Here is a 26,757-nt window from a genome sequence, read left to right as displayed (position 1 = left end):
TTGTTAAACAGTTCTAAAATCACATCAATATTGTTATAATAGATATGTTATCTAGATTTATATTTTTATTTTAAAGTTACTTAACTTTCTAACAGACTCCATGTTTTGATATTAGAAGCGTTTAAATATTTATTAAAAGTTTTCACCGGTGTTTTAAATAATAACAGGTAGTTCTAATGCTCTATATTTATATTACAGTTGTTATTTCATTTTCTTCTCCACTAATATTTTTAAGATATAATATTTCATAATGTCACAGAGATAAATTTAATTCATTTATAAAACATATGAAGTCTGCAATTTAGCGCTTTTTTTCGCGTGTTTACTAGTACCGTATCACCTACGTTTTCAATATACTGTTTAACACATAGTATAACTCTCAGCAGACTAATTTTAAGAGCTCTTAGCTTGTAATTTGTCTGCATATATAATTGGCATCGAAATATTATATTTGTTATGCGTAGTAAAAACTTAGTTATATATATTTTATTTATCTTTTAAAAATATTACAAATTATATTTATTGCTAATCGCCGTTTTGCGATTTTACCTCAGAGCTTTCTACGTATCCCTTTAATAATAAAACAATAAGCATAGAAACTAATTTAGTAACTGATATTTCGTCGCAGTCTATCTGCAAATCTTCCAAAACATAAACTTTATAAAAAATATCGTCAAAATGTGGATTGAATTCCTCTAATTTGCTTAATATCTTAATTCGGAAATTTTTCATTCCACAATCCATGAGACCTTATAAATTTCTCCTTTCTGACTATGGCTTCATAATATTTTACTAAAAGCTGAAGATACGCTTGAGAAAAACCAATTTATGCAAAGTAAACATTTCCTTTTGTATGCGTAATAATTGTTTAACACCAGGAATAGGATATTACACTTGATAATCTCTCACTCGATATTTAAAGGGGTTTTAGAATACCAAACCATTTAAAAAGACAGGAAGGGTAACAAAAAGCTGCAAATGGATAGACAAAAGAAAAAAATCTATTAAACAGTGCTAAGATGAGCAAGGAAAAAGCTGAATTCTTATGCCAGAAGTGATCGAAAATCAGACATATACTAATGATAATGAAAGTAAATTTGCTACATTGTGTTGAAGTGTATATAAAATTTCCATAAAACTTCATAAGTAATAAAAACCGCAATTAGAATTTTACGACATTTATAATGATTTTAAAAGGAAATTTGGAAGAGCGAAAGGAACTTTATTTTCTATGACAATTAATTTTTTCTAATTGTGTCAGTATAAAGCATGCATTTTTACAATTAATCGTATTATAAAGCACTATAAAATTTTCCTGTTAACTATATATACATTCTTTGCTTGTTTGAGAGTGTGACTAATATTATATACGATCTATATAATAGAGCCGTAGAACATCAGATCTATTGCAGATATCCGGAACTCCAATCATCCTTCCGGATGGCTTATTCATTCAAGTCAAATAAATTTTACCTTTTTGTTATTGGATTCATATGTTTATAATTTTAGTTTCAATGTTTTGTTTTAATTGAAATAGAAACGAGTTGTATGTTTAGACATATGAAATAAAATTTCAATATTAAAAGAATGCATTTTATAGGTTTTATTTTATTTATTTCTTTTTTATCAATTATTCTCAACAGTGTTATCTTTTCTGAAATATGTGGTAATCGAAAAAAAAGGACTATATGACTTGTATCTAAAAAACAGTGAGCTCTAGTTATTATTCAATCTTTCATAGTTTCACTGATTTTTGTTTATTTATAAATTACTACTTACTACTATTATTACTTACTAGATACTTTTTATTAAAATAAGAAATTTATGCAACATTTAGACCAACTAAACAATATGCATTTCGAGGTTTGAATAGAATACCATCAGACAAAGGCATGCTAAAAGTCACAAATACATCGTAAATATATTCTGAATCTATCAAACAGTAATGGTTAATAATGTATTAATGCGTAAGGAAAGAAAAATGTTGTCTAATAATAAATAATAATAAAATCAGATAATTCGGAAAAAAGGCTACATATAACAAAATTTCAGTAATAGAAATATAAAATAAGTAAGTCTGATTTCTTAAAATTAAATATTGAATTTCCTCATGCAAAAATCGCTTAATAATCTCTAAATGTATCCATATTAAACAATATTTACGGTGAGTAGTATTTGATATACGAAAGCATTGAGAATTAGAAGTTTTTTTCTTTTATGCTGTTTCGCTTCAAAATCCACAATTAGGCTTTGGAAAGTAGAGTTTAGAATTCCTTAACGTTTTGAAAAGGAGGATCTTTGTTAGACATCTTCCTCAGCATTTGGGAGGATCTTATAGTATCTTAGGAAGGAGAAAAAAAATCGTGTAGTTAACTTTATGGGGTTCATAAAATTGCTCGTGCAGTTGCCACATTTTCCCCCTTTTTCCGTGCAGTTGGATGATACCGTTTCGCATTCTTCCCCATGTAAAAGGCGACTAGGAAAAGGCATAAAATCCAGTCGGCTAAATCTAGACGGTATCGTTCAACACACTTCTTTATTCGTGCACGGCTGCGGAAGTTAATTGGTTTTTCGGAGCCGAGAATAAGAAGAATCAACTTTACTTTCGCCGAGATTCAAACCACGGTCTTCCACATTTTAACTACTTCTACCACAACAGCCCGGCAACAAAAGAGAATTTTCCTTAGAAGTTTAAGCCTGTAAAGCATTCTATCCGTGTCACATTAATAGTTTAACTAATTAGTTAATAATCGGCAGTAATAAATTTGTATAACTGTAAATATAGAATCAAAAATATTGAATCATTTTTTTTATTTTTATAACGCCTGTTGAGGTTACATCTTAAAACTAGGAGATGGTTACAATTCCTATGCATTTTCAACTCAATTTTATACTGATCTCATATTTCATATTTGCTTCTTTAGAATGAATATTCAGAATTATTAGGAGTAAAAGATCTCATTTTTCACTGACGTTAGAAAAATTCTTTCCCTTTTTAAGCGATTTGCTATTCAAAAAAGTCCTCAAGCAATGCAGCGTTTTAGTGATGAAATATAATTTTAAAATATTAAATAAAATATCTTTCAAGTGAATAACTATAGCTTGTTGAATACCGAGACACATAATATATATAAATTGACATGTTAAATCAGATTTCAAGCTAATTCTCGAACTTGCAATAATTTTTTTTTTATTTTAAATAAGAAGTTCATTAAGCTACCGAACTTATATGCAATGGAAATTATTTTCATTACATTTATGAGGCACTTTTCAAGCTTAAATTCAGCGCCTGTGCTCTTAAATTAAATTTGTGTTGCTTTTCATAAGAAAGGAAAATCAACTTTTCACAATGCTGGTTTCAGTGTCCAGTTTCCTTTTCACCACATTAGTAAATCTGTGTTAAAGCAAAAATGATCTGTAATAGAATTCGAGTCAGAAAATGCCTTTTAGCGCGTGTAAACCACATAATAACCAACAAGACATGAGTTTTCAAACATTTGATATTTTCTGCTCTTAGCACTCATAGGCCAACGATGAAATTACTTTGTTTAGATGCTTTCACTTTTTGATGACACTATTCTAAGGTATTTTCTTCCTCCGTGTAGTAACTGGAAGCACTTCCGGTTAGCAATCAGGTGGTCTGGAGTTCGAATCCTGGTGAGGGCCCTGTGCATTTATCATGATTCCTGTATCGAAAAAACTAATGACACCATATTGTGTACGAAACTTATATTGTGTTCACATGACAGCCTCTTGTTTTAAATTTAAAGCAAGAAATGTAGCGTCAATAATATGATAAAAGGGGACTTATATACATATATATTTAACAGGGATATTTGTAGTTAAAAATCGTAAATGTATAGTTACATTATTTGAAATTTTTCTGGTGGTCATTCTTTTATATGTTAAAGGATTATTCATGTGTATAGAATGCTGTACCATTAAAGATTAAAATGATCTTCAGTGGTATAACAGTTTACTCCATTTCTAAATGTTCCGTTGACTTTATATACATATATATATATATTTTTTGTTTCCATTTAGGATCGTTATGCTCACAAAAATGGATTCCCTATACTAGATGATCAACAAGACTGGGAATTATTGAATGGCTACGAGAACAGGACGCATACTATACTTCAGTTCAGCAGAAAGTTCGACACTTGCGATCAACAAGATCTGCCTGTTACGGTAATTAAATACCCTTATTATATTCCATGTTCATATTTTAATGAAGTATCTTGTGAAATTATACTACATTCAAGCAAATTCGTATGCAGGAGCAGATTTATTGAAATGGCGAACTCACCTCATCTGAGCTTTGGGGGATCCTTGACTTTAAAGCATACAGTATATTTAATATTTTTTAATTGTTAGGGGGTCCCTTAAAAAGTAGGTTCTCTCATCCTTGCAACTCACAAGATGCTAGTGCGGTAATTTCTATTCTTACAATTCAGATTAGTTAGAATGGTAATTCCGTACAGTGTGCCTTTGACCATACGCTGCTTAATGACATCAAGTATCATAAATCACGTTTACTGCATGATAGGGAGGGAATTTTCAAAATGACTGATAAGAACTGATATTTTTTTTTATCAAATTATCGAGTCTAAAATCAAGTTCTTTTCTATTAAGACATTCATCGTGTCAAAATCTAGATTCTAGGTCTTCAGTTGCTATTTTAAAAAATGACATAATGATTATCCGTTATGTTATCAGAAATATTTGTCTGAAAATAAATATATAAGAAACTGATTGCTTATTTGTTACATGTTTCTCTGTATCGGAAAAGAATTGGAATAAATATGTTTCCCTTCAGAAACTGGTAGTAATTCAATTATAATTTCCGCCTAAAAAGCAAGATAAAAGAAGCGCCAGTTGCAGCCCCCCCCCCCTCAAATTCCGTGAAATGTATGTCACAACCCAAAGTAAAGTGCAGAAAGTCTTACCGTACAATACAATTTCTAAATTTTTTCACTTCGAGAATGTTCAATCACTACTAAAAATGAAACTGGAATATCAGCCAAATCAATACTACCCTATTTGATATACACGAATGTGTAAGTAGTAAATTATTCTACACACAGGAAAAATTCTTTGCCATTCTTTTCATTACCTGATGAATATGTCCATAACTCATCCAATAACATAAGATTATTCTGTGTTCTAGGAACTCAAACAATTTGTAATGTGTCTGCTGCCTGTGTTGCATTTAACACTCTCTATATCAATAGTGTGAACTCGGTAGATTGTACAGCTGATTAAGATGCATGTGAATACAATTCACTAAGGCGATATTGAAAATACAGTTATAATTAATTAAATCAGCTCATAATTAACTGAGTTCTCTCTGTACCTGAATTAAAATATGTTACAAACTGAATAAATATATAATGTAGTCAAAAATGTTATTGAGCACTATTTGTGTAAAATTAATTATAATAATAAATCATACCAAGAAAATTTTTTTTCATTCACGTAAGTTAACTCTTCCAGTTTCTCAGTCCCTGCAAAAAGTAAATAGTGGAATAGCCTTCAAGTTCTTTTTTTGTGTTCTTGAATGTTTCTCTTTGAAAAAAATATTTTTCGTCTGTTAATATTTCTCGCATTTAAAGTTCTAAAACACAGTTCTGGGCAAGAATCGTTAAAGGAAGGTTTCACTGCATTGATTTTAACCGGTCGAGAATGTGTTATGTTAACGACTCACAGTAGATATGAATGTTCCATCCTGGAATCGTTCCTTTTGGATGAACACAAAATCGCATGTGTTTGCATTTCAGAGTTTCTTCATGCAAAACACCCGACACATGTTTCGGTCTTAGTTGTACCCATCACAGCTATATCCTTTATCACCCTGCAAAAATAATTTTTTTGAAGTATGTTGTTTTTCTGTACTTGCCAAATATGAAGATGTTTACATTTTTCTTCGCACAGCGAAGTTGGTATGACCCTTTTACATGGTATCTTTTCTTACATTACTTATAAGCTTAATTTTCGCTGTGAAAAGGAGTTTAGATAAGACAATATGTTTTATTAACATTACCCTTTTTGCTACTTCTTCACTTACTAATATGTTGAAATAATTATAATACCATTACACACCGAACAAATTGTTGTTGTTTGTTTGACTTCTAAATTATGTTGAAATAATGTTGAATGATGTAATTTTAAATGCTCTGTTTTAATTATCAATCCTGGTAGCTGGCCGCTTACGTGATTCCATGCACCGTACACTTGCCTAAATCCGCTTTATTCATATATTTTAACCATCACCGTTCATCGAAAATAATTGCTACAGAGTTTTAATTTACTTCATTAGGTCAAAAAGCACAGAATCGAGGAGCGAAACATTTATATATGAAAAGATATATATTAGACATCGCATCTTCTGGCAAAATCCTTATAACTTTGCTTGGAAATATTCGCGACCTATTTCAGGGAGGTCATTAATTTAATACTTGATATTCAACATTCTCTATCAATTTTTAAGCCAACAATTTTGCGTCAGATGGTAACATTTACGTTGTTGGAAATATACCGAATCCTAACATTTATTTTCATACTTTGCAATTATACTGCGACAAAACCATATACTCATTTTAACAAGAAAATGCAGAGCATCGGCTTTATGAAAGCATAATTTGTCCTTTTTTATTTAAAAAGTTATCTACCTTAAACAACTTCCAAAACTTTCTCCATCCAAAAAGGCGTTACTTCTTCAAACCTTAAATACATGCAGAACAATAAAACAATACTTATAATTGCATTATAATTCGACTTTGAATGCCCGAGATAAAATAATTATTTTATAAATGAATCAAATTAAGTGAAAATTTTTCTGATAATTTTAACATGTTTTAGTCATTTTTAATATCGAATGTTAACTATTATCTTGTTGCGAATATTTCCAAGCAAAGTTATAAGGATTTTGCCAGAAGATGCGATGTCTAATATATATCTTTTCATATATAAATGTTTCGCTCCTCGATTCTGTGCTTTTTGACCTAATGAAGTAAATTAAAACTCTGTAGCAATTATTTTCGATGAACGGTGATGGTTAAAATATATGAATAAAGCGGATTTAGGCAAGTGTACGGTGCATGGAATCACGTAAGCGGCCAGCTACCAGGATTGATAATTAAAACAGAGCATTTAAAATTACATCATTCAACATTATTTCAACATAATTTAGAAGTCAAACAAACAACAACAATTTGTTCGGTGTGTAATGGTATTATAATTATTTCAACATATTAGTAAGTGAAGAAGTAGCAAAAAGGGTAATGTTAATAAAACATATTGTCTTATCTAAACTCCTTTTCACAGCGAAAATTAAGCTTATAAGTAATGTAAGAAAAGATACCATGTAAAAGGGTCATACCAACTTCGCTGTGCGAAGAAAAATGTAAACATGTTCATATTTGGCAAGTACAGAAAAACAACATACTTCAAAAAAATTATTTTTGCAGGGTGATAAAGGATATAGCTGTGATGGGTACAACTAAGACCGAAACATGTGTCGGGTGTTTTGCATGAAGAAACTCTGAAATGCAACATTTTACTATTACCGCATGTCAACATTTTACTATTACTGCATGTCACTTCGAGCTACCATTGGTAGTATTATGCAAATGTCCTAAGTAAGCATTCAGATGAATATTGGGAAAATACGGTTTTTAAAAAATTAATATACTCTTATAAATTATACATGAATCAAATTGAAAACATATATACATGAGCTGTTAACTTGGTACAATACACGCTTTCTGATCTATATTGTTACGAAATGTAAAGGCGCGGTAAGATAGCTTCCCCGCAAAGCAGTTTTAGGACTGTTATAAAATGGCAAGGGAAGGCAGGGCTGCCACATGTGGCGAGAAATCGCCCATTTGGCGACAAAATTGGCGATATACCATGGACGGTTGGAGAGCCTTCTGAAACGAATTCTTACCTGTTTAGCCCAGAATGTTCTCGAACACCAGTCAAAAGCTATATAAACCCTGCTGATACGCGGAGAGTTAGTTACGAATTAAGGCCCGTTTCCACTGCTGCGTATGCGTTGCGGTGCGTATGCGTTTCTCCAATCAGCGAGCGAATTCACTTTGATTGACATCTGCAATCCGGTCGGTGACGGATGACATACGGATGGAGTTCAACAATGTTCAACTTCTATCCGTATGTCTGCGGATGCGTTAGGGTCACGTGGTAAAAAAGAAGCAATCAGGTGTAGTCACTAAAAATTAATGGCGGCAGGCGTAGCGATGAACGCTCGCTTAGAAGAACGTTTTGCTAAAAAATACTTATTTTTGAAGTAACATTATAGCGAGAAATCTGCGTGCTGAAAAAGATAGCAATCAGCTGAATTTAGTTAAAAAAAAGATAAGAAAAACAAGATAACTGCAACTACAGTACTTGTTCGTTCAAGAAATTCAGTTCAAGAAAATCAGCAGCAAAAATTATAATTCCAAGTCCATGAAATAGCAAAATTTGTTCTGATAATCATTTTTTAGTTCTGCATACTCATTTAGCTTTAATAAAAATGAATGTCTGACTGTATCAAACTGCTATAGCAAATTAGATATGATTAAAAGATTTGCTATTTTTTTCTTTTGAAACAGGTAAAAACTAACAACGTTAATTATAAATTAAATTTTATAGCCTTTTAAATACTCCAGTTCATTGAAGAGTATGTTAATTTTGTATTTCCCTTTATAAATATATCTTTTTGGATAACATATATTTGTAAGCACTATATATTGTTTTATTTATGCTCTTATTTATTTAAATTTCCTCCCGCAAAAAAGTTTGAAAATTATATAATACAAATTTAAAGCATACCCTGTACATATATATTTGAATTTAAGAAACATTCTCTATTCCTAAAAAGCAAATTTAAAGTTAATTAAATTTAAATGAAATTTAATGCAAACAAAGAAATGAATAATTATTGCTGCGAACTAATCTACAATATCATTTAAATTCTGAGAGCATATGTAAATCAAGTGCAAGTATCAAAATCCATGAATAAATATATAATTACAAAAATTTATTAATCCTAAAAAATTTATAAAATTGCATAAGTGAATAATGGGATAGATTATTAATCCTAAAAAAATTATAAAAATGCATAAGTGAATAATAGGATAGATTATTAATCCTAAAAAAATTATAAAAATGCATAAGTGAATAATAGGATAGCTTATTAATCCTAAAAAATTTATAAAAATGCATAAATGAATAATAGGATAGATTTAATCCTAAAAAATTTATAAAAATGCATAAGTGAATAATGGGATAGATTATTAATCCTAAAAAATTATAAAAATGCATAAGTGAATAATACGATAGATTATGAATCCTAAAAAATTTAGAAAAATGCATAAATGAATAATAGGATAGATTTAATCCTAAAAAATTTATAAAAATGCATAAGTGAATAATGGGATAGATTATTAATCCTAAAAAAATTATAAAAATACATAAGTGAATAATAGGATGAATTATTAATCCTAAAAAATTTATAAAAATGCATAAATGAATAAGGATAGATTTAATCCTAAAAAATTTATAAAAATGCATAAGTGAATAATAAGATAAATAAATTTTTGGAATTATATATTTATTCATGGATTTTGATACTTGCACTTGATTTACATATGCTCTCATTCATTTATTTGTTTATTTAATCATTTATTTGTTTGCATTAAATTTCATTTAAATTTAATTAACTTTAAATTTGCTTTTTACGAATAGAAAATGTTTGTTAAATTCAAATTTCATTCCTTGCAGCAATGGCGCAAGAGAATTATTTAAATTTAATTTATTTTGAAACCCTGCAGATATATATATATATATTTTCGTTTCACTTTTATGTGAATGTATATACATGTGCTCAGACTTTGGGATGTTTACGACTCTAAATTTTCATTCCAATTAACATGAGACAGTATTAATGCCCTAAACATTTTTTAACAAAAAATTACTATAATAATTGCTTTTAAATTCAGTCCTCTCCAGCAGAAGCGCAGGAATTAATTAATTAAATATTTCCATTTTCTTTACCTAATGTGTGTATATATAAAGAGAAAAATCTTATTTTTATAACTTCTTTTATAAAAAGAGATATAAATTAAAAATGTTTAAATCATGTCTCATGTTAATTGGAATGAAAATTAAAAATAATATTTTATGGATTATGCATAAAATATAACTGCCCATAGTGCATTTTAAAACAAACGAGATTTCTAATAAATTATCCAGCTATGACCCTGAAGTCAGCGGTATACAAGCATAGCAAATTTTTTATAAATATTGTGAACCTTTCTTTACAGTTGCTCTGTACTTTTAAAGTACCAACTATTTTTTAATTCCTTTAACTTTTTTATTTTATTTATTTATTTGTTTACTTTTTCACTAACAGTACATTTTAGTTTTAATAATATATATATTACTTCATAATACTTAAGGCTTCTAGAAAGACAAAAAAAAAAAATTTTAATTTACTTCAGCTTCTATGGAATTAGTGATGTTCATAATATGCATTACAACCTTACTTATCTAAAAATTGCTAGCGTACTTTACTTTCGCAGTTCATAAGCAGAAATAAACATTTCCAATAACATGGAATTTAGTAAACAAAACTTTTCTGCGTTTTACGTCAGGATCTATATCAAATCCAAAACAAAGAATAATGGTTTAAGCGGGAAAAATTCAGATGTTCAGCGTCGTAACTCGCGAACTGCCAAAATATTACAGTGACACCTAGCGGCGGAAAATGAAAATATTTTACGGATACGCAGCAGTGGAAACGCTTGTACGAATGCCGTAGGCGTGTCTTCAATTGACGCAACGCGTTCGTACGCAGTAGTGGAAACGAGCCTTTAGTGTGTATCTCGTCTAGCGAGTCAATCTCTGCGGAGTCGATCGAGTTGACAGCCGGGCAGCGACTGCCGAGTGGGTCGTCGAGTGCACCGAAGGAATCTGTTAGTGTATCGCGGTTTGTGCATCGTCGAGAGAGCGTGTTGAGCTCCGGGAACGACTGAACTGAAGAGTCGGGAGCTGTGCTCGTGTGTCGTCGAGTGCATCGCGAGTTGTAGCGTGGAGAGTCTCCAGAGTACGTGGAGTTCCGAGAACGCCCGAGAAGAGTCGGGAGCTGTATTCTGGCGCTTTGCAGTGAAGCTGTCTCCACCGTAATAGCCTGATAACCTGAAGGCTGTGTCGCTGATCGTGTCAGCGTGTTTATAGTAGTTCATCGACGACTGTAAAACGTGTTTTGGAGCTGTCCTCATCAATATTGGCTAAATAAAGTGTGTTTCGATACTTCATCAAGTGTCGTTATTCACTCCAAATCCACAAAAACCCCGTACGAACGTGAAGGAAGAAAATAACGTAACAACTGGTGTCAGAAGAGAAAAACGCAACAATATCTATCTATTCTATATATATCTATATCTATCAACAATATCTATCTATTCATTATATATATATATATGTACATCTAATAGGTGATGCATCTTGTCCTTCAGGGAACACTATACCAAGTACAAGATAATAGTAAAATTTATAGGATCATAAATTAAAACATTTTCCTCGATTAATCAAATTGCCTGAAAGATCACTATGATTCTTCTGAGAAACCTAATTCCTTTCTTTCATGTCCCAGAAAATTGCTGCCTAATTTTCTTTAATTGATGTCTGTTAAAAGTTACCAGTGTCTATACGTTATTCTATAATGTCGTCATTTCATCCTTCAGAGTCATCAGTCTTCAAAGCCTCGTGCATTGCAGTGATGAGATCCTAATCTTTAATAGATGTTAAGTAACATTTTTGTCAGATTATTTAATTCTATCGTAAGTCCATCAGCAAATCACGATTTTCTAACGTCTGTAACAGAAACAAAATTTAGGTATAGCATTAACCAATCACGATTCATGCAAACTTAAGTCGTGAGTGATTGTTATTATTGATAATTATAGGTTGTGACATCGTAATTTATTTTCATGCAACTGTGTTGATGCAATTAATAAGCAAAGGAACGATATCATTCAGATCTTTGGTCCGAAAAGGAACAGACGTCAGACTTGTTAGGCGAAGCATTTTCGAAGTTGTCAGCTTTAACAAAGACAAGAAATAAAATGATAAAAGAACTTAAAATAGCTGCAACAACTCCTGTGATTCTGAAAAGAAATCGATGAATGAAAAAGGCAAAATGAGCTGAGACATAAATTGCTTTTATTTCTGCAACTGGGATATTGAGATGAAATTAGATTCCTTCAAAAATAAATAAACGTATTAAGTGAAATGTATTTCATAAAATATTTTAACACTTTCGGCTTAAAACATAAAAGAAAATTTGCTGTCTTAAACTAGGCTCTTGTAACTAAGTACACATATCTGTGTAATCTAGTTTGTGAAGTCAGAGCATTTTACATTGGATTTTAAGAATGTTTTTTGCAAGTGCTTTTTTATTACCACTGAGAATGCATTTATTTTGCATGATTCTTTGTGAGCTTGTTTAAATTAATCCCAAATCAGACATGACAAAAATAAACAATTTGATTTCAGTCTAACAGAAAGAGAAACACACCAATAGATAACTGAAATCTAGGCAAAAAAGGGAGCTATATAAGATCGCTCTTGAAATCTATAGTGTTATTTAATATCTACGCCAATCTAAGATTGATTTTTTGCCTAAATTAAATTAAATTTCCGTTGAAAAATCAGATGTTACGATTTAATCGAAGAAAACAGAGAAAAAAAGAGACTGTGTGGCGGATTTATGAACTAGCTGACCCATCTGATCTGAAATTTTGTGTGTGACTCTCAACTATAGGATGTATATTTACATTTCTTATTAGTTAAGGATTTGGTTCTCTCATCTCCTCATAACTGAAACTTGCGCTGTCTCAAAAAGACGTTTCTAAAAATGTGAGTTAATTTGAAAAGCTGATATTAATTTAAAGCACAGATATAAAATATAACTTTATCATTTTTTTATCAAAATAGCTTTATTACAGTTTTTTTCTCTGTTATATAAGTTGTCAATATTAATTATTGATGAATACTTTTAAGCTTTTCTTTATTTTTACTAGTTTACAATCATTCATCTTTAACATGTACTTTTCCAATTATTCCTTTTCATGATAACATTCTTCTCTTGCAGAATGATACAGCTCGTGTTATTTATGCATATCACGACGAAGATCCATTGTCTGATGAAATGTTCTCTTACCATGGAAAAGACAAGAGAGGGTCAAAGAGTTTGGTTCTTTTGCAACCAGGGTCGGAGAAGTATCAGCTTCCAAATGATGTAAAGTTATGGCATATTCGTACGCCTAATGTAAGTCTTTGAAGTGGCCTGTATTAATTCAATAAGCATTGAATGTTATGAGGAAAACTGTAAATGAGGTCAAAACTGTAAATAGAAAACTTTCAAGAAATGTTCTCGTTTCTTTTACTTTCTTAAGACAGAAATATCAAGTGAAACAAGTTTTAATCATAATGCAGTAAGGCAATATAAAATGGGAGTAAATAATAACGTACTTGTATATGATCATGGCTTCAAAAAGCCCTGTTGCTGCTATAAAATAGAAATAATCGGCCAGGCTCTTCTTAAGCAGTGAAAATTTCCATGAATGTCTACTGCAAAGAAAACTAAAATTTTAATAATAAGATTAATTAAAATTACTATAATAAGACTTCTTCAAGTTGGTTGTTGTTTAGATTATTTACACATAATAGTTCATTTATACCCCAATATTAATATATTTTGACAGCATATTTAATTCATTTTCATATAAAAAAGGGAACTGCTAATTTTAAAGTTTTGAATTATTCCTTTTTCAATAGACAACGCAACAAAATAAATAATTATATTATTTGCACGTCATGTTCGTTTCGTTGAATATTCCGATACCATAATAAATGTTGCCTTTAAAATATGAATGTTATTGTACTTTGCCTGTTTATATTTCCTCTTAAATATTTGCATTTCAGATAACAGTACCAGATGACGTTGATACAACCTATTGGTGCAAGATTGTCAAAGCACCGCCTCTAAATAAAAAGCATCACGTTATTAAGGTGAGTGCTAATTAATTTTTCTACTTCACTTTTGAATGAATAACATTATTTATTGACTCAGTAAATGGAAATGGATGTCTTATAAGAAAATTCGTAACTCACTTTAAATGCAATAAGAATCTGTAAATTTCCATTAGTGACTGAATAAAGGCCAACTAATGTAAATGCATTGATTATTTGTAAGAGATTTAACTTATTCAGTATGTTATTTCACTGAAAAAAAAATAATTTATATGTATAAGATTTTCATTTTCGAATAATCAGAATCTAGAATTCAAATCCCAAGTTTCTATTAACAAAGCATCTGAATAATAAATTAAACAAAATAACGACTTTTTTTTTTTTTTTTTTTTACATTTATTTCGCTATTCTTTCTTCCTTTACTAATGAGTAAGTTCTGAGATTTTGATTCGCAAAACTGATACGAATACAAATAATCCCGATTTGTCTGAATTTGGTAACCATTGCTGAGAGAAATTTTAAAATCTATTTGACCTGTCTTATAAACAAGTAATATAAAAAAAATTAAAGTCAATTAGGTGATAGGTAAACAAAGAAAAATTTTTTAAATGAAAAAAAAAAAAAAAATGTTTTAAATACAAAAAAAAAATTGTTTAAATTAAAAATTTTTTAAAATTTCATATGTGAAAAAACTGCATTAACATCAAGTATTATCCACGACAAGTTTAAAAAAATGTATTTGAACTTGAATGGATGAATAAAAAGTACTTTATTAAAGACTAAAAATTAATTAATGAATAATTAATTAAATAGATTTTTTAATTCAATTCCTACTTAGGTCAACAAAGAAAATTTTTTAAATACAAAAAAAAATTAAAAATTAAAAATTTGTGAAAAAATTGTATTAACATCAAGTGTCATCCACTACAAGTTTAAAAAATCGTATTTGAGCTTGAGTGGATGAATAAAAAGTATTTTATTAACGATTGAAAATTTGAACAAGATATAGGGAGAGTGGAAGCTAATAGTAGGAATTATAAAATGGTTCAGTATTTAGAAGTTTAAGAACTACCACGTAAATATAATGTGTGTGATAAATATGCTAATCGTTCGTCTGAGAAGGACTGCTTCATAAAGATCCCGGCTGCCATTTGAAAAGACAGAAACCTTCATAAAATTTCACCGGTATAATCGTTTCAGGCAGATTAGTTTATAGAGTTCTTCAATTTTATCTTGTTAAATGTAATGTCGAGGAACCTAGGGAATTGCTAACCGAATAATCGCTTAAGTCCAAGAACAGAAACGTAAACTCAAGAAGGGATAATTACCCTTTAGATACTCCAAATAAAGATTAACAGTCGGCCCCTCTCTCAAGGCGTACAGCAAAGCCTCCACTTAAGCTTAAACTCAAATTGCAAGAAATAAGTACTAACTAAAGACGTTTGTGAAAAGCTAACACAGTTCTAGACTAGTTGGCTTGTGATATTAAATTAGCCAGCGAACTATAAAAAGGCACATAATACGGCCAAACGTAATAACAGCTTAGAGAGACGCAGCCCAAAAGCAAACTCGTGCTGTTCAGGAATCCTAATTCTCTCTGGCGAAGTCAGTTGAACTTGACTTAAATATTATCCTCTTTCTCATTTGCATTTAACTCGATTCTAAAAATTCATTCTGGTAGAGAGTTGTAAGCTGAAACGAGGAACAATAGGAAAGGGTTTTCAAAATTGAAAATAACCATTATAAAATTAAAATGTACCTTACAAGTTTCTAAGACGAAGAAAGCAAATTTCATATAGGCGCATGCAGTGTTGCGCATATAGTTATGCCGAGACATCTCTACTCAAGTCATATTCTCATTTGCTTTACAGGCTAAATAAAAAGAAGAACTAAATCTGCAACGTCTTATGCGAAATCACGGCAATTGCATAAAGGTGAAGTCTTCCTATACGTCTTCCTAAAGCATCTCAAACATGTTCGATATGATTCAGGTCTGATCATCGAGCTAGCCACTCGTTACGCTGAATTGTTTGCTTTTGAAGATAATCATGAACGATGCGAGCTCTGTGCAGTCAATGTTTATCATCCTGTAGCAGGAAAGCATTATCTGTTGCCCCAACATAAGAGCGCACATAAGCAATCTCTATAGTTCTCTGAGCATTCACGGTTCCACGCCGAAAGGCATGGAGGTCTGTGCGTCCAACCAAAGAGATACCAGTCTAAACACAGACGCTGCCTCCTCCGTATGCATCTCTTTCCCGGATGTTTGATAGATCCAGGTTTTCTCCAAATCAAATAAGGCCTACTATCGCTTTGTGGGCATCTGAAAAGAGAATAGCCCTCCATTGACTAGTTGTCCAGTGGGCATGTCGGCGTGCCCACCTCAAACGTTCCCTTTTATGACGTAACCTGAATGGCACACAAATAGCTGGTTGCCTCGCGTACAGACCTTCTTCGTGAAGCCTCCTACGAACGGCTGATGTTGACACCAACCTTCCAGTGGCTGCAGCAAGGAAGGGTATGAGTTGAGTCGGAGTTGTGTTTCTATTCCTTCGTGCGCATAAGTACAGATGTCGGTCATCAGCGCTCGTCATAGCGGTTGGCCATCCTTGGCTGAACCTCCTGGATGCCGAATCTGTGGTTAGAAAGTGTTGCCAAAGTCTATGAACCTCAGATGAGCTCACATTTAGCCATCTGGCCACTTTTGCCTGAATTCGTATCTAGTCTCCCAATAGCTCTCCATCGCAGTTCTTCGGGCAAATGATGTGTGGATGTCATTGTTACAAATTGGCTATCCTGGATTTCTTATCTCAGTATCACAGCGAAATTAGCAGGCTTGCTCTGAAACATGCAATTTTATGCTCCTCGCAGATAACATATTTCGATTGCAGCGTCACTAATTTGCGTAATACAGTTTTACTAAGTAATTCTTATTTAACAACCTATTCAAATTTTATTCTTATTGGTTTATTTTTGAACGAGCTATTCCTATTTTTGAGGTTTTTCCTTAATTTTTGGAAACCAGTGTAGTATACATGTAAGCTAAAGAACATGCAAGATAAAATTGTAACTTTAATTTGCAATAACATTTTAAGTCTCCTTTTTAATTTGGTCATGTTCCCTTTCTATTCTAAAAACAACAGTGTGCTATGTCTAGTGTGTCATTTTAAGATTAATTTCTGTGTTACGATTCTTAACACAGCCCTCATAGTGCATGTAGTTACCCACTGCTAGAAATCTTTGAGCCAATAATATTAAAATATGCAACCCAAAGCCTTAATCAACCAATGGAAGTAAAACAGAACCATAACTTCACTATTTTTAAACTATCATTTCTTGAAATCTAGCTTTCTTCTCACGCTTGCTTCTATGCTGCTAAAGTCATGTCCGCAGCTTTTGATCTATCGTCAATGCATTTCTGCGAATATTTGAAAGCTGTGCGTGCGTGTGTTGCTTTAGTATATTATCATTAAACGAAATATAGTTAAATAAAAATCAGAGTCCAAGAGTTGCCTATTATTCGCGAAAAATCTTCATGAAACTCATGAAATTAATTTCATTTTAGACTGAACCATTTACGAACGCATTTTCCTCTTAGGAAGAGAGACCTCATGTTTTTTTTTTACCGTAGTTTATTAAACAAATAAACAAACAATTATAGTAGCTTGGCTAGTATCACGAATTGTTTTCATAAATGTGTTATTGTTCTCTTCATATTATGGCTTTTTAATCTTTCCACTTAAATGTGTGTATACGTGATTTCATTATCGTTTAGAGGAGAGTACGATGTTTATATGAAAGAGAATTTGATTTCCTATATAAAAATATTACGTTTCTGTTTATTTATTAATTTAATAGGTACGAGCCGATCTGAAGCTGCATGCTAAAAGATCACATCTGTTTAATCCGGAGGTGCATTTCATTTCAAAATGTTAAACTGCATGAAATATATCTTTTCTGGATAGTAAAATTATATTTTACATTCATAGATTTCAAATTTTCTTAGATATGTACAAAAAGAGTTTCATGTTTTAAGTTTTCATTTTTCTTCCCTGAAAAGTATATTAAGAATAAAATGTGAAATATATAAGTATGAAATTGTCATTAATTATTTTCTAGGTTTCCGGAATATTTTATATCATTAAAGAACTATTTAGAAGGAGGTTATTCATAATAGCTTTGAATTTAACAACAAAAATTTATTCCTATTTCACTACTTGTCACTACAAAGGTTTTTCGTCTAATCTTTGGAATATGGTAACATGTAGTTTGGCGACATTTTGGTAAGGCGATAAAGGTTACTAGCTAGGACTTTAGCAATAATCTGAGAAGTACACAGTTAGAATCACAGATTATTTTGTCTCAGAGAAATGAGAGATCATGAGACATGTAATGTGACATTTTCCGGAAAATTCCAATCGGGATTTTAGCTAATAAGCACTTAGAAACAATTTCGCTGCTAAAGTGCAGAATTGCCCGCTAATTTGTTTGGCGCTTTTTACAAAAGTAAGAAGAGTTGGATTTTTGTCAATTTTCTTTGACTTTTTTAAGTGAAAATAGGTCGATGTGTACATGGATAAAGTCAAGAGTGTACGCAATGCCATTTTTGTGCAATTCTGGGATTTTTTTTAAGTGAAAATAGGTCGACGTGTACATGGATACCACGTATGTGCAATTCTTAAAAACGCGCAAAGCAGTGGGCGATTCTGCACTTTCTCCCAATTTCGCACCTAATCTTCGTCATGATTAAGCACTTTTGTTCCATAAAAGTTCTAGCATAAGCGTAATTCGGCTAGCAGATTGTTGGAAAAAATGTTGAGTTAAAAAAAAAATGCCTTTTCTCCGTGAAAACAAAATGGCGTCCAAAAAAAAAAAACTAGCAGGTTGCTGTAGCAGGGTTGGTCGCCAAATTATCGCCAAAAAATCGCCAAGTTACCATAATCCGAAGATTCACCGGTTTTTCAACTTATTCTAATGATATTTCGAATGTAATAACGAATATCCATGTTTCATATTTAAAAATTTAAAAGCATTAACAGAACATGAGAAGCCAGAAGAGACTAATCTTTGGAATCGGACTGGATTATTTTATTTCGGTTATTGGCCAAGCGTTTTCGGTTTCTGGAGAGGATTTTCGATTCTACTGATATTAAATTCACCCATGCCGCGCAGACAATATATTCACAATTTGGTGGTATATTCACAAACCACATCATGAATTTGAACCCGAATCCTACGTCATAGGAATCCACCAGCGTGCACTGATCAGCATACCGTCTGCGACGGCGTCTGATACGTGACGAAGCTTGATTAATCATCAAACGTTTTGGTAGGATAAGATCCGTTATACAAATTTTTCGCACAGTTAAGCAATGCGCTTTATTCCTGTCATAAAAAGTAAAACTATATAATTACAGTAATATCTTGATGAAGCATTTCTGTTTTTTACTCCCTGATATTCCATACTGCGGATGCTGTCGCCGTTTGACACGCAACAAATGAGCTTGTTGATAACCCCTTTTTCTGCTTAATTAAACACTTTTTCTGCTGCATTCCCCTTGGTCTTGAATCATTCTTTTAAAACATCTTTGATAACGATTGCCTTGGTAACAAATCGTAATTTTCGTTCATTTTCGACTACTATGTAATAAATTTTCTGTTGGTCAGTAATTTTAACAGACATTTTAACTTCGATGCATGTTTGAGTTTATCCTCGACAACCACTCAACTTTTACGCTTGAACACATGAGTGCTGATATCGGCAGCACACGACTAGCTAAAATGGGCGATATTTCATGCCACTATGAAATTTATAGGATCGCATGAAATGGAAGTCGATCTGTTCGTAATGCGAATAGGTGGTTTCAAGTTTCGCCCGGAAGAAAAAGGGAAAGCTTCTGATGGAGTAGTGAAAGAATTCTCAAGGTCAGCAAGATCGTTGCTCCTGATGTGGACTCGTGAGCCTTCGAACATTAAAAAGTAAGAAAATAAAATAGTGTTTCCCTCCCTTCTCCCGCCTAAATACTTTTCTTCGAATACCAGAGCGGCTACCTGAAGAAAAATGTAAACAAAACTTGTATTCTTTTTAGTCTACAATCATTTGATTATCAGCTAGACATTCCTCGGCAAATTGCAGCAAAACAAAAACAGCTCCTCTTGTTGATGGTTACCTTCTTCGAATTCATAACTCAGAGGTCAAACCGCGACTCCTTCTTTCGACTTTGAATGAAAAAGTAAAGATATAGCTAGTTATTTTCACTGTAATGTAGAGAAAAATTTTCGAGCGCTATTCTTAAATATTGAGCTATTATACTTAATGACCGATAGAAGTAATCAGACTCGTAAGTCAAGTTCTTCCCGTCTCCCCTCCCGAACTTTTTTTTTTTTTTTTTTGGTTAAAGCTTGATACTCATTATTTCATTATTTTAAACTCTCTTTAAAGATATAGCTTTCTTAAATTTTCCTATTACATGCGGTAGAGAGTTAGTTATGTTAACCGCGTTATTATTTCTGGCCTTTCATTTCTTCTAGAAGATACAAACTTTAGGTTGAAAGGTATTTGAGCATAACCTATTTACTTTAAGGTCGATAGACCTTTTCTTTTTAATTTATTATTATTATTAAATTAGCAAGAATTTTGTAAAATAACTGTTGCTGTGATTCGAACCCCAAATCTTCCATTTACTAAATCACTTCATCATAAGGACACAAAAGAGGAGTGCCTTTGAATCTTCGCGTTTAATTCGAAATCGTATAATTCGAAATTTTGATTAATTCTAAGAAATCCTGAAGCTCCAACAATTTAAGTAAAGAAGAAATTATTTTCAGAATAGCTTCGATAGCTAAGATATTTCGAATCAGCTATTACGAGGTATAGGGTAAATGGCCCCTTTTTTTATTATTATTTTTTAAAAAAAACGACTGAATACTTACTCGCTAACAAGTCGTCGAGAATGACCAATTGTTCGTTTAGCCGTCTGTTCACTGACAGCGTTACATAGGGTACACTACAATGAGCTACTGATATATCACCTGCAAGAAAAAAGGGAACAAGCAACTGCCAAACATCTATTTCTTCCTCAGAATTCGAACTCGGACCCAGCGATATGGCAGCTGGTTCCTATAGTGTAACACCTTATAGGCCAGCGTAAATAGGGTATTCGAAATCAGATAACTGGAAATTTCAGTTCATTCGAACGAAACTCCAATTAATAATACGTGATTTCCAGTACACCATCGCTAATTCAAACATCAGGCTCTGAAAACAATTTCGCTGCTTTTTCCATTCCACTAAAGATTGTCTACTGCAGTGGTCTCAGACTCAAATTGCATGCGGGCCAGATACTCGATATGAAAACAACTTTCGGCCCATTTTTTTTAACCAAAATAAAAAACAATTTGTAACAAAACAAACTTTTTAAACTAAATTTAGAATTTTACTTATTTAATATTTATAAATAATAATAATAATGACAAAAAAGGGGAAATGCAATTTATATTTCTTTATATCTGAAATCTAAAGCTTGGTATCTGCAAAAAAATTCTGCTGGTTACAATTTGTATGTCAAACGTATTGATAGCTAAATATTAAACTTTCAGACCAGCATTTATTTCAAATAATTCTAACATTTTGAATTAACCACTAAATAAACTACTTTTAACTTAAAATAAAAAAAAAATTGCCAAAACTTTCCCAATGGAACAAAATTTGAGCATAAATAAAGATAATCTATTAGCTATCTTTTATTTATTAAATTTTCCTTCGATACACGCAGAAAAAATATATATACTTCTTTGTAAATAATTATGAACTTCTTTATTTCTTACTACAGCTTTCAGCTACAACAAACGGCCCACCAGCGGCCGAGCGGTAAAGACGCTGAACACTGGTAGTTCGGTCTGAGGTTCGAATCCCGCGAACGGGCTGGCTGCATGGGCGTTTTCGTGGTTTTCCCCGTGTGTAACGTGTATACGAGCCAGTTTCCCTTAGAAAGTCTTCCACGAAGGCATCCATCCCTTTAGGCAGATAGCCCTCGTGTGCTTAGCCAAAATTGAATAATCCAATCCAATCCAGCAACAAACACCTTATGGCTTTTGGATTTTGATAAAGCTTGTAACTTTCGAGAAAAATTACTAGAAACTATCTTTATCACGAATTATTGATGCTCATCGTTCAATCTTGTTCTTTCTGTAGATTTAATAATTTTTCAACTGTAGGAAAAAAACTATTCGCGTGTAAATGTATTCCAAACAAAGCAATTATTCTTACTGCAAAAATTCGTAACGAGGGTATTTATCTTTTGACAAGTATGAGAAAAACAAGTTAATCAAATCTGTATCTTCAAATCTTTGAATAAGATTTATATCATAGCTCAAATTAATCCGTTCTATTCGTAGATTTTCTATGGCGTTACTCCCATTCGAAAGAAGGAAATAGATATCAAAGAAAATAATGTAATATTGGACTCAAAAATACCTAAAATTTTAAACCTTTCTTCAGATTCTTGCAGTAATAATTAATGTCATAATAATGCTAATTAACTTACAGAAAATGTATTCGTGTGCAGCGAAAATTTACTTCGGCGGCCGCATGCGACCTACGAGCCGTCAGTTTCAGACAACTGACGGCTCGGCAATTGACTTCTCTTTTGTTTCGAAAAGCGAATAGAAGTTAAAAGTATTGCCTTTTTTATCATTAATAGGTTTTCACAGTTTATTGAAATACCCAGGAATAATCTGAACATTTTTATCCAATAGGCATCACCTTTCTCAGAACTTTACATGTTGATCAGTATTCATAGTCGCCCGAATGAAATGGAAATTTCTCGTACTTCTCTTTGTGTTACATTCATTAAACATTTTCGCACACTACAGTTATTATCCTTATGAAAGATTGCTTTCGCCTATGCGTCATGTTCTCATACGTAACACTGCCAGCGAAAACGAAGAAATGAATTAGTTAAAAAACAAATTCATATTTTGAGAACAAGGCAAAGCACAGGAGCAGAAAAATAAATTATGTGGTTGAAAGGGCTGTTGTAACCCTAATTATGCAAGAGAAAACAAATATTCAGAAGCTGTGTTGAACGCATAAAATTAAGGCATTCTTTTATTTCTTGTTGGATAAAATAAGAAATGTTTTCTCATAAACAATAAATATGATAATTAAAAGGTGTAATTTGTTTCCTCCTCCAAATAAATTTAAACATTTCGTGACATTGGCTTATTATATAGGATATAAAAATGGTATATGTACTGTTTATGAAAAGCCATAATGTGAAGCCTTGAAAATACCGAGAAATGTTTATGAAAATCAGTACTAGCTAGTGCTAGTAACCTCAATTTCGTGATATTCTGCGTTACTTGATTACATAAAATTCTTTAAGTTGCAGTGTAATGTATTTTATGCTTAGAAAAGCATAAGAAAGATCTCAAGCTATTTTTCGCTTGGAGCAACTTTAACACACACACACACACACACACACCTCTCAAAAAAAGAAAAGAAAAAAGGAAAAGAGAAATGAAAATATCTCTAAATGTGGATTGGCTAGATTGACCGTAATTTCACAAAATGCTAGTTATTTGTTACTTTTAAATTATATAAAAGCATCAGAATTAATTCCACATTAACTGAGTATTAATCTTACTAATGAGCAGGTGTGTGATGAAACTATAAAACGGAGACAATCTCAAAAGGCTCTGAATAGTCTAAAAAAAAACACTTCAGATGTTTTAATAATAGGCAACGTACTACATGAAATATTATCTTACTAAAAAATGAGTAAAACTGGCATATAATTTTTTTTCATACAAAATCTGATGTATTCCTCTGTTGTGAGCTATGTTTGACTGACAGTTTGGCACATGTTGTGCATAATTATGACATCATTAAATTTGAACTCAGTTTGTAAATCCAATACAGCCTCAAAGCTTTTCTACACATTCCGATCTTACGAAATATCTTGATCTGATAAAATCTTACAGCTTTCATTATTCTTGTGTTCACACCAGCCATGCTTGCGCGTGTTTTTGACAATCATTTTCAAATCCTTGTACGCCAGGGCTGATTTCAACAAGGACGAATGCAATTATCTCTTGATTCACAATATATCTTGAAGTAATGATCTCAATAAAGTTTTAATGATTGTATAAACAGTACTGAAATAAACGAGGTATCGACTAATGGTGGCGTGGCAAATGCGGTCAAGAGCAGGAGACTGACGTTAATTACGGAAGGGGAAAGTAAACGGCTGTGTCAGGGATCATAAGGGGAGATATATTTTTTTTTAAAGTGTTTTTTGGCTAGTTTATACATTCAAAGGAAAATACAAGTTACTCACTGAACTTCGCACATTAGTCTGAATAACCTTTAAACCCGATGAACAAACAGTACATTTGTGTGACAAGGCGAGCTTTCTGACTGTACAATCTGTTTTACATTTAGCGAGCTTGTGCCGAATAAGTTTATTCGCCATTTTATGTAATTTCTGCAATATTTTGTAATTCTTTTATTTTTTTCATTTAAATTTTATTTTTTTAAAGATAATTTCTTTTTATTCACAAATATTTATATTTTATTTTTCTAATAAGTGAAACATTTAATTAAATTCTGATATTTTGTTTTCATAAGATAAAGTACGAAGCCTTTGTTAAAATTTTCAAAGCTCACTGTAGTTCAGTGACCGTATTTTAATGTGCCATTTTACTCGCGAGTCCATTCATCCGATTTGAAACTTGGGAATGAATTAATCGATCTTTCCATTCAATTGGTCCTATCGACTTGAATACAGTGAGCCTGAGTAAACGGGAAGTATCTTTCGTAAATATAAAAACCATTATAAGCGCATTTCTAAATAATAATTTTAAAATATAATTTTCACAGCTGTTTGACGCTGCTTTCATTTCTTAATTATAAATATAAATATATGTACTGAAAATTACGAAGAGAATAACACATACGTATCTGTTATTACGAGAATAAGTATTGCTAATGTATGCGATAGGGCTTGAAAACTAATTTTGATTCACCTTTCTTTTCTTTATGAATGACGAATATCTGTTTGCCATACACGTGATCAAATAGGGAATAAGTGTTTAATCCGTAAGATTATAAGTATTGATTAACATTTCATATAACTACTTTTAATTGAGGCTTTCTAAGAGCAACCCCCTTAATTTTGACTCGCAGCTTTTAATTTTAGACTAGGATATGAGCATAGAATCTACCTTTAAACAATGGGATTTTTTTTTTAAACACTGTGGCATAATAGTGCCTAGTAATAATAGTTTTAGCGTCACTAAGAATCATTTTCTGGATTCTCATATTGATTTTTTTCCAAAAGATATTAAAAGCTGCAATTGACGAGTATGAGCAATGCATAATACATACATATATAACGTAAGCATACCATAAAGAAAAATGAACCCCAAGAAAAGCTGATCGATGCTATTAAACTCTGAAGAGGGGTTTATCAGAGGGAAAATGGCAATTAAAATCAATTAAAATTCCATTTAATTGATTTTAATTATTTATTTACTGTATCGATTTATTATTAATTCTAATGGATTGGAATATTTGAATATGAATTAGCTGAATATTTAAGAAAAATATTATGACTGCGAGAATAGGAAAAAAAAAAACCTTTTTTGAATATTTACTTTCTTATAGAATGCAGATAAATTCATTTTTACTCAATGAAAATCAAAATTTAGTAGCTAATAAATCTGTCCTGTATCGAGCACTTTAGTTCAGTGATCCGTATTAAGGTGCGCTTTTTTTTAAAAAAATTTAAATGTTTCAAGAAAAATTAAAAAAGAGAATAACTCTCTTCTTACCCTTAAATTCTTCAATAAAAAAACTGCATTTTCAGCTATAACCAAGTGAAATAATTTTCTAAATATAATTCAAAGCATGAAAAATAAGGTATATAAACAGCTTGGAAATGGAACTAGCATTGAGATTCTCTTTCAGAAATATGGTGAAGCTTAGCAGAAAGTCTACGAAGTGAAGTAATTCCCTAGAATATTTTCTCTTTATGATTAAATTGCACTCAATTATACTTTATAAACGACATGTAAATACTATTTAATGTATATATGTGGATGTGTGTGTGTGTAGCTCACTAGCGGCTGAGCTGTAAAACCTGGCAGGTCGATCCGGGGTTCGAATCCGGATCGACGGGGATGGCTGTATTGGCGTTTTCGAGGTTTTCCCCACGTGTAACGTGCATAAGAGTCAGTTTTGCTTAGAAAGTTCTCCACGAGGCACCCTTACCCTTAGGCAAATAACAGTCGAATGCTTTGCTATAATCAAAGAAACCAGACCAAACAATAGATATAAGTAGCTTAAAAACTGCTATATTTTACGTATACTTATCAAGTAATATTTCAATATATATAATGATTAAAAGAAAGGAAAAGTAGGATCCTAACTGATTGTATATAATGTAATTCCTATGAAGGCCCTAACAATTCTTTCTCACTTAAAGTCGTAACCCAAAAAGAGAACAAATTAAACTTCAGATACGTATACAATACTGAATCTAATACAAAAAATACAAAATATAAAAATAAATTATATATGTACGAAACCTAACTAACCATTTATATTGATATTACGTAAATATACGTATGGTAATGAACATTGTATTATAAAGATATTTTATACCTTGTTCTATATATGGTTCCATTTATATATACCTATACATAGATATA

General features: G+C 31.6%; 1 protein-coding gene across 1 annotated transcript in view; it reads left to right on the top strand.

Annotated features, from left to right (window-relative positions):
- Positions 1-26,757, top strand: part of LOC118184998 (DBH-like monooxygenase protein 1 homolog) — a 91,106-nt gene that overhangs the window by 16,482 nt on the left and 47,867 nt on the right. The window contains exons 2-4 of the mRNA XM_035354765.2: positions 4,045-4,191; positions 13,163-13,339; positions 13,996-14,082. Of these exons, the coding sequence (XP_035210656.2) occupies positions 4,045-4,191; positions 13,163-13,339; positions 13,996-14,082 (411 nt within the window). The remainder of the gene's footprint in view (positions 1-4,044; positions 4,192-13,162; positions 13,340-13,995; positions 14,083-26,757) is intronic.

Source organism: Stegodyphus dumicola, chromosome X2 (assembly GCF_044657685.1).
Source record: "Stegodyphus dumicola isolate Sdum_Otavi_A_Nest chromosome X2, ASM4465768v1".
Classification (NCBI taxonomy): domain Eukaryota; kingdom Metazoa; phylum Arthropoda; class Arachnida; order Araneae; family Eresidae; genus Stegodyphus; species Stegodyphus dumicola.
This window is presented reverse-complemented; position numbering and strand designations above follow the sequence as displayed.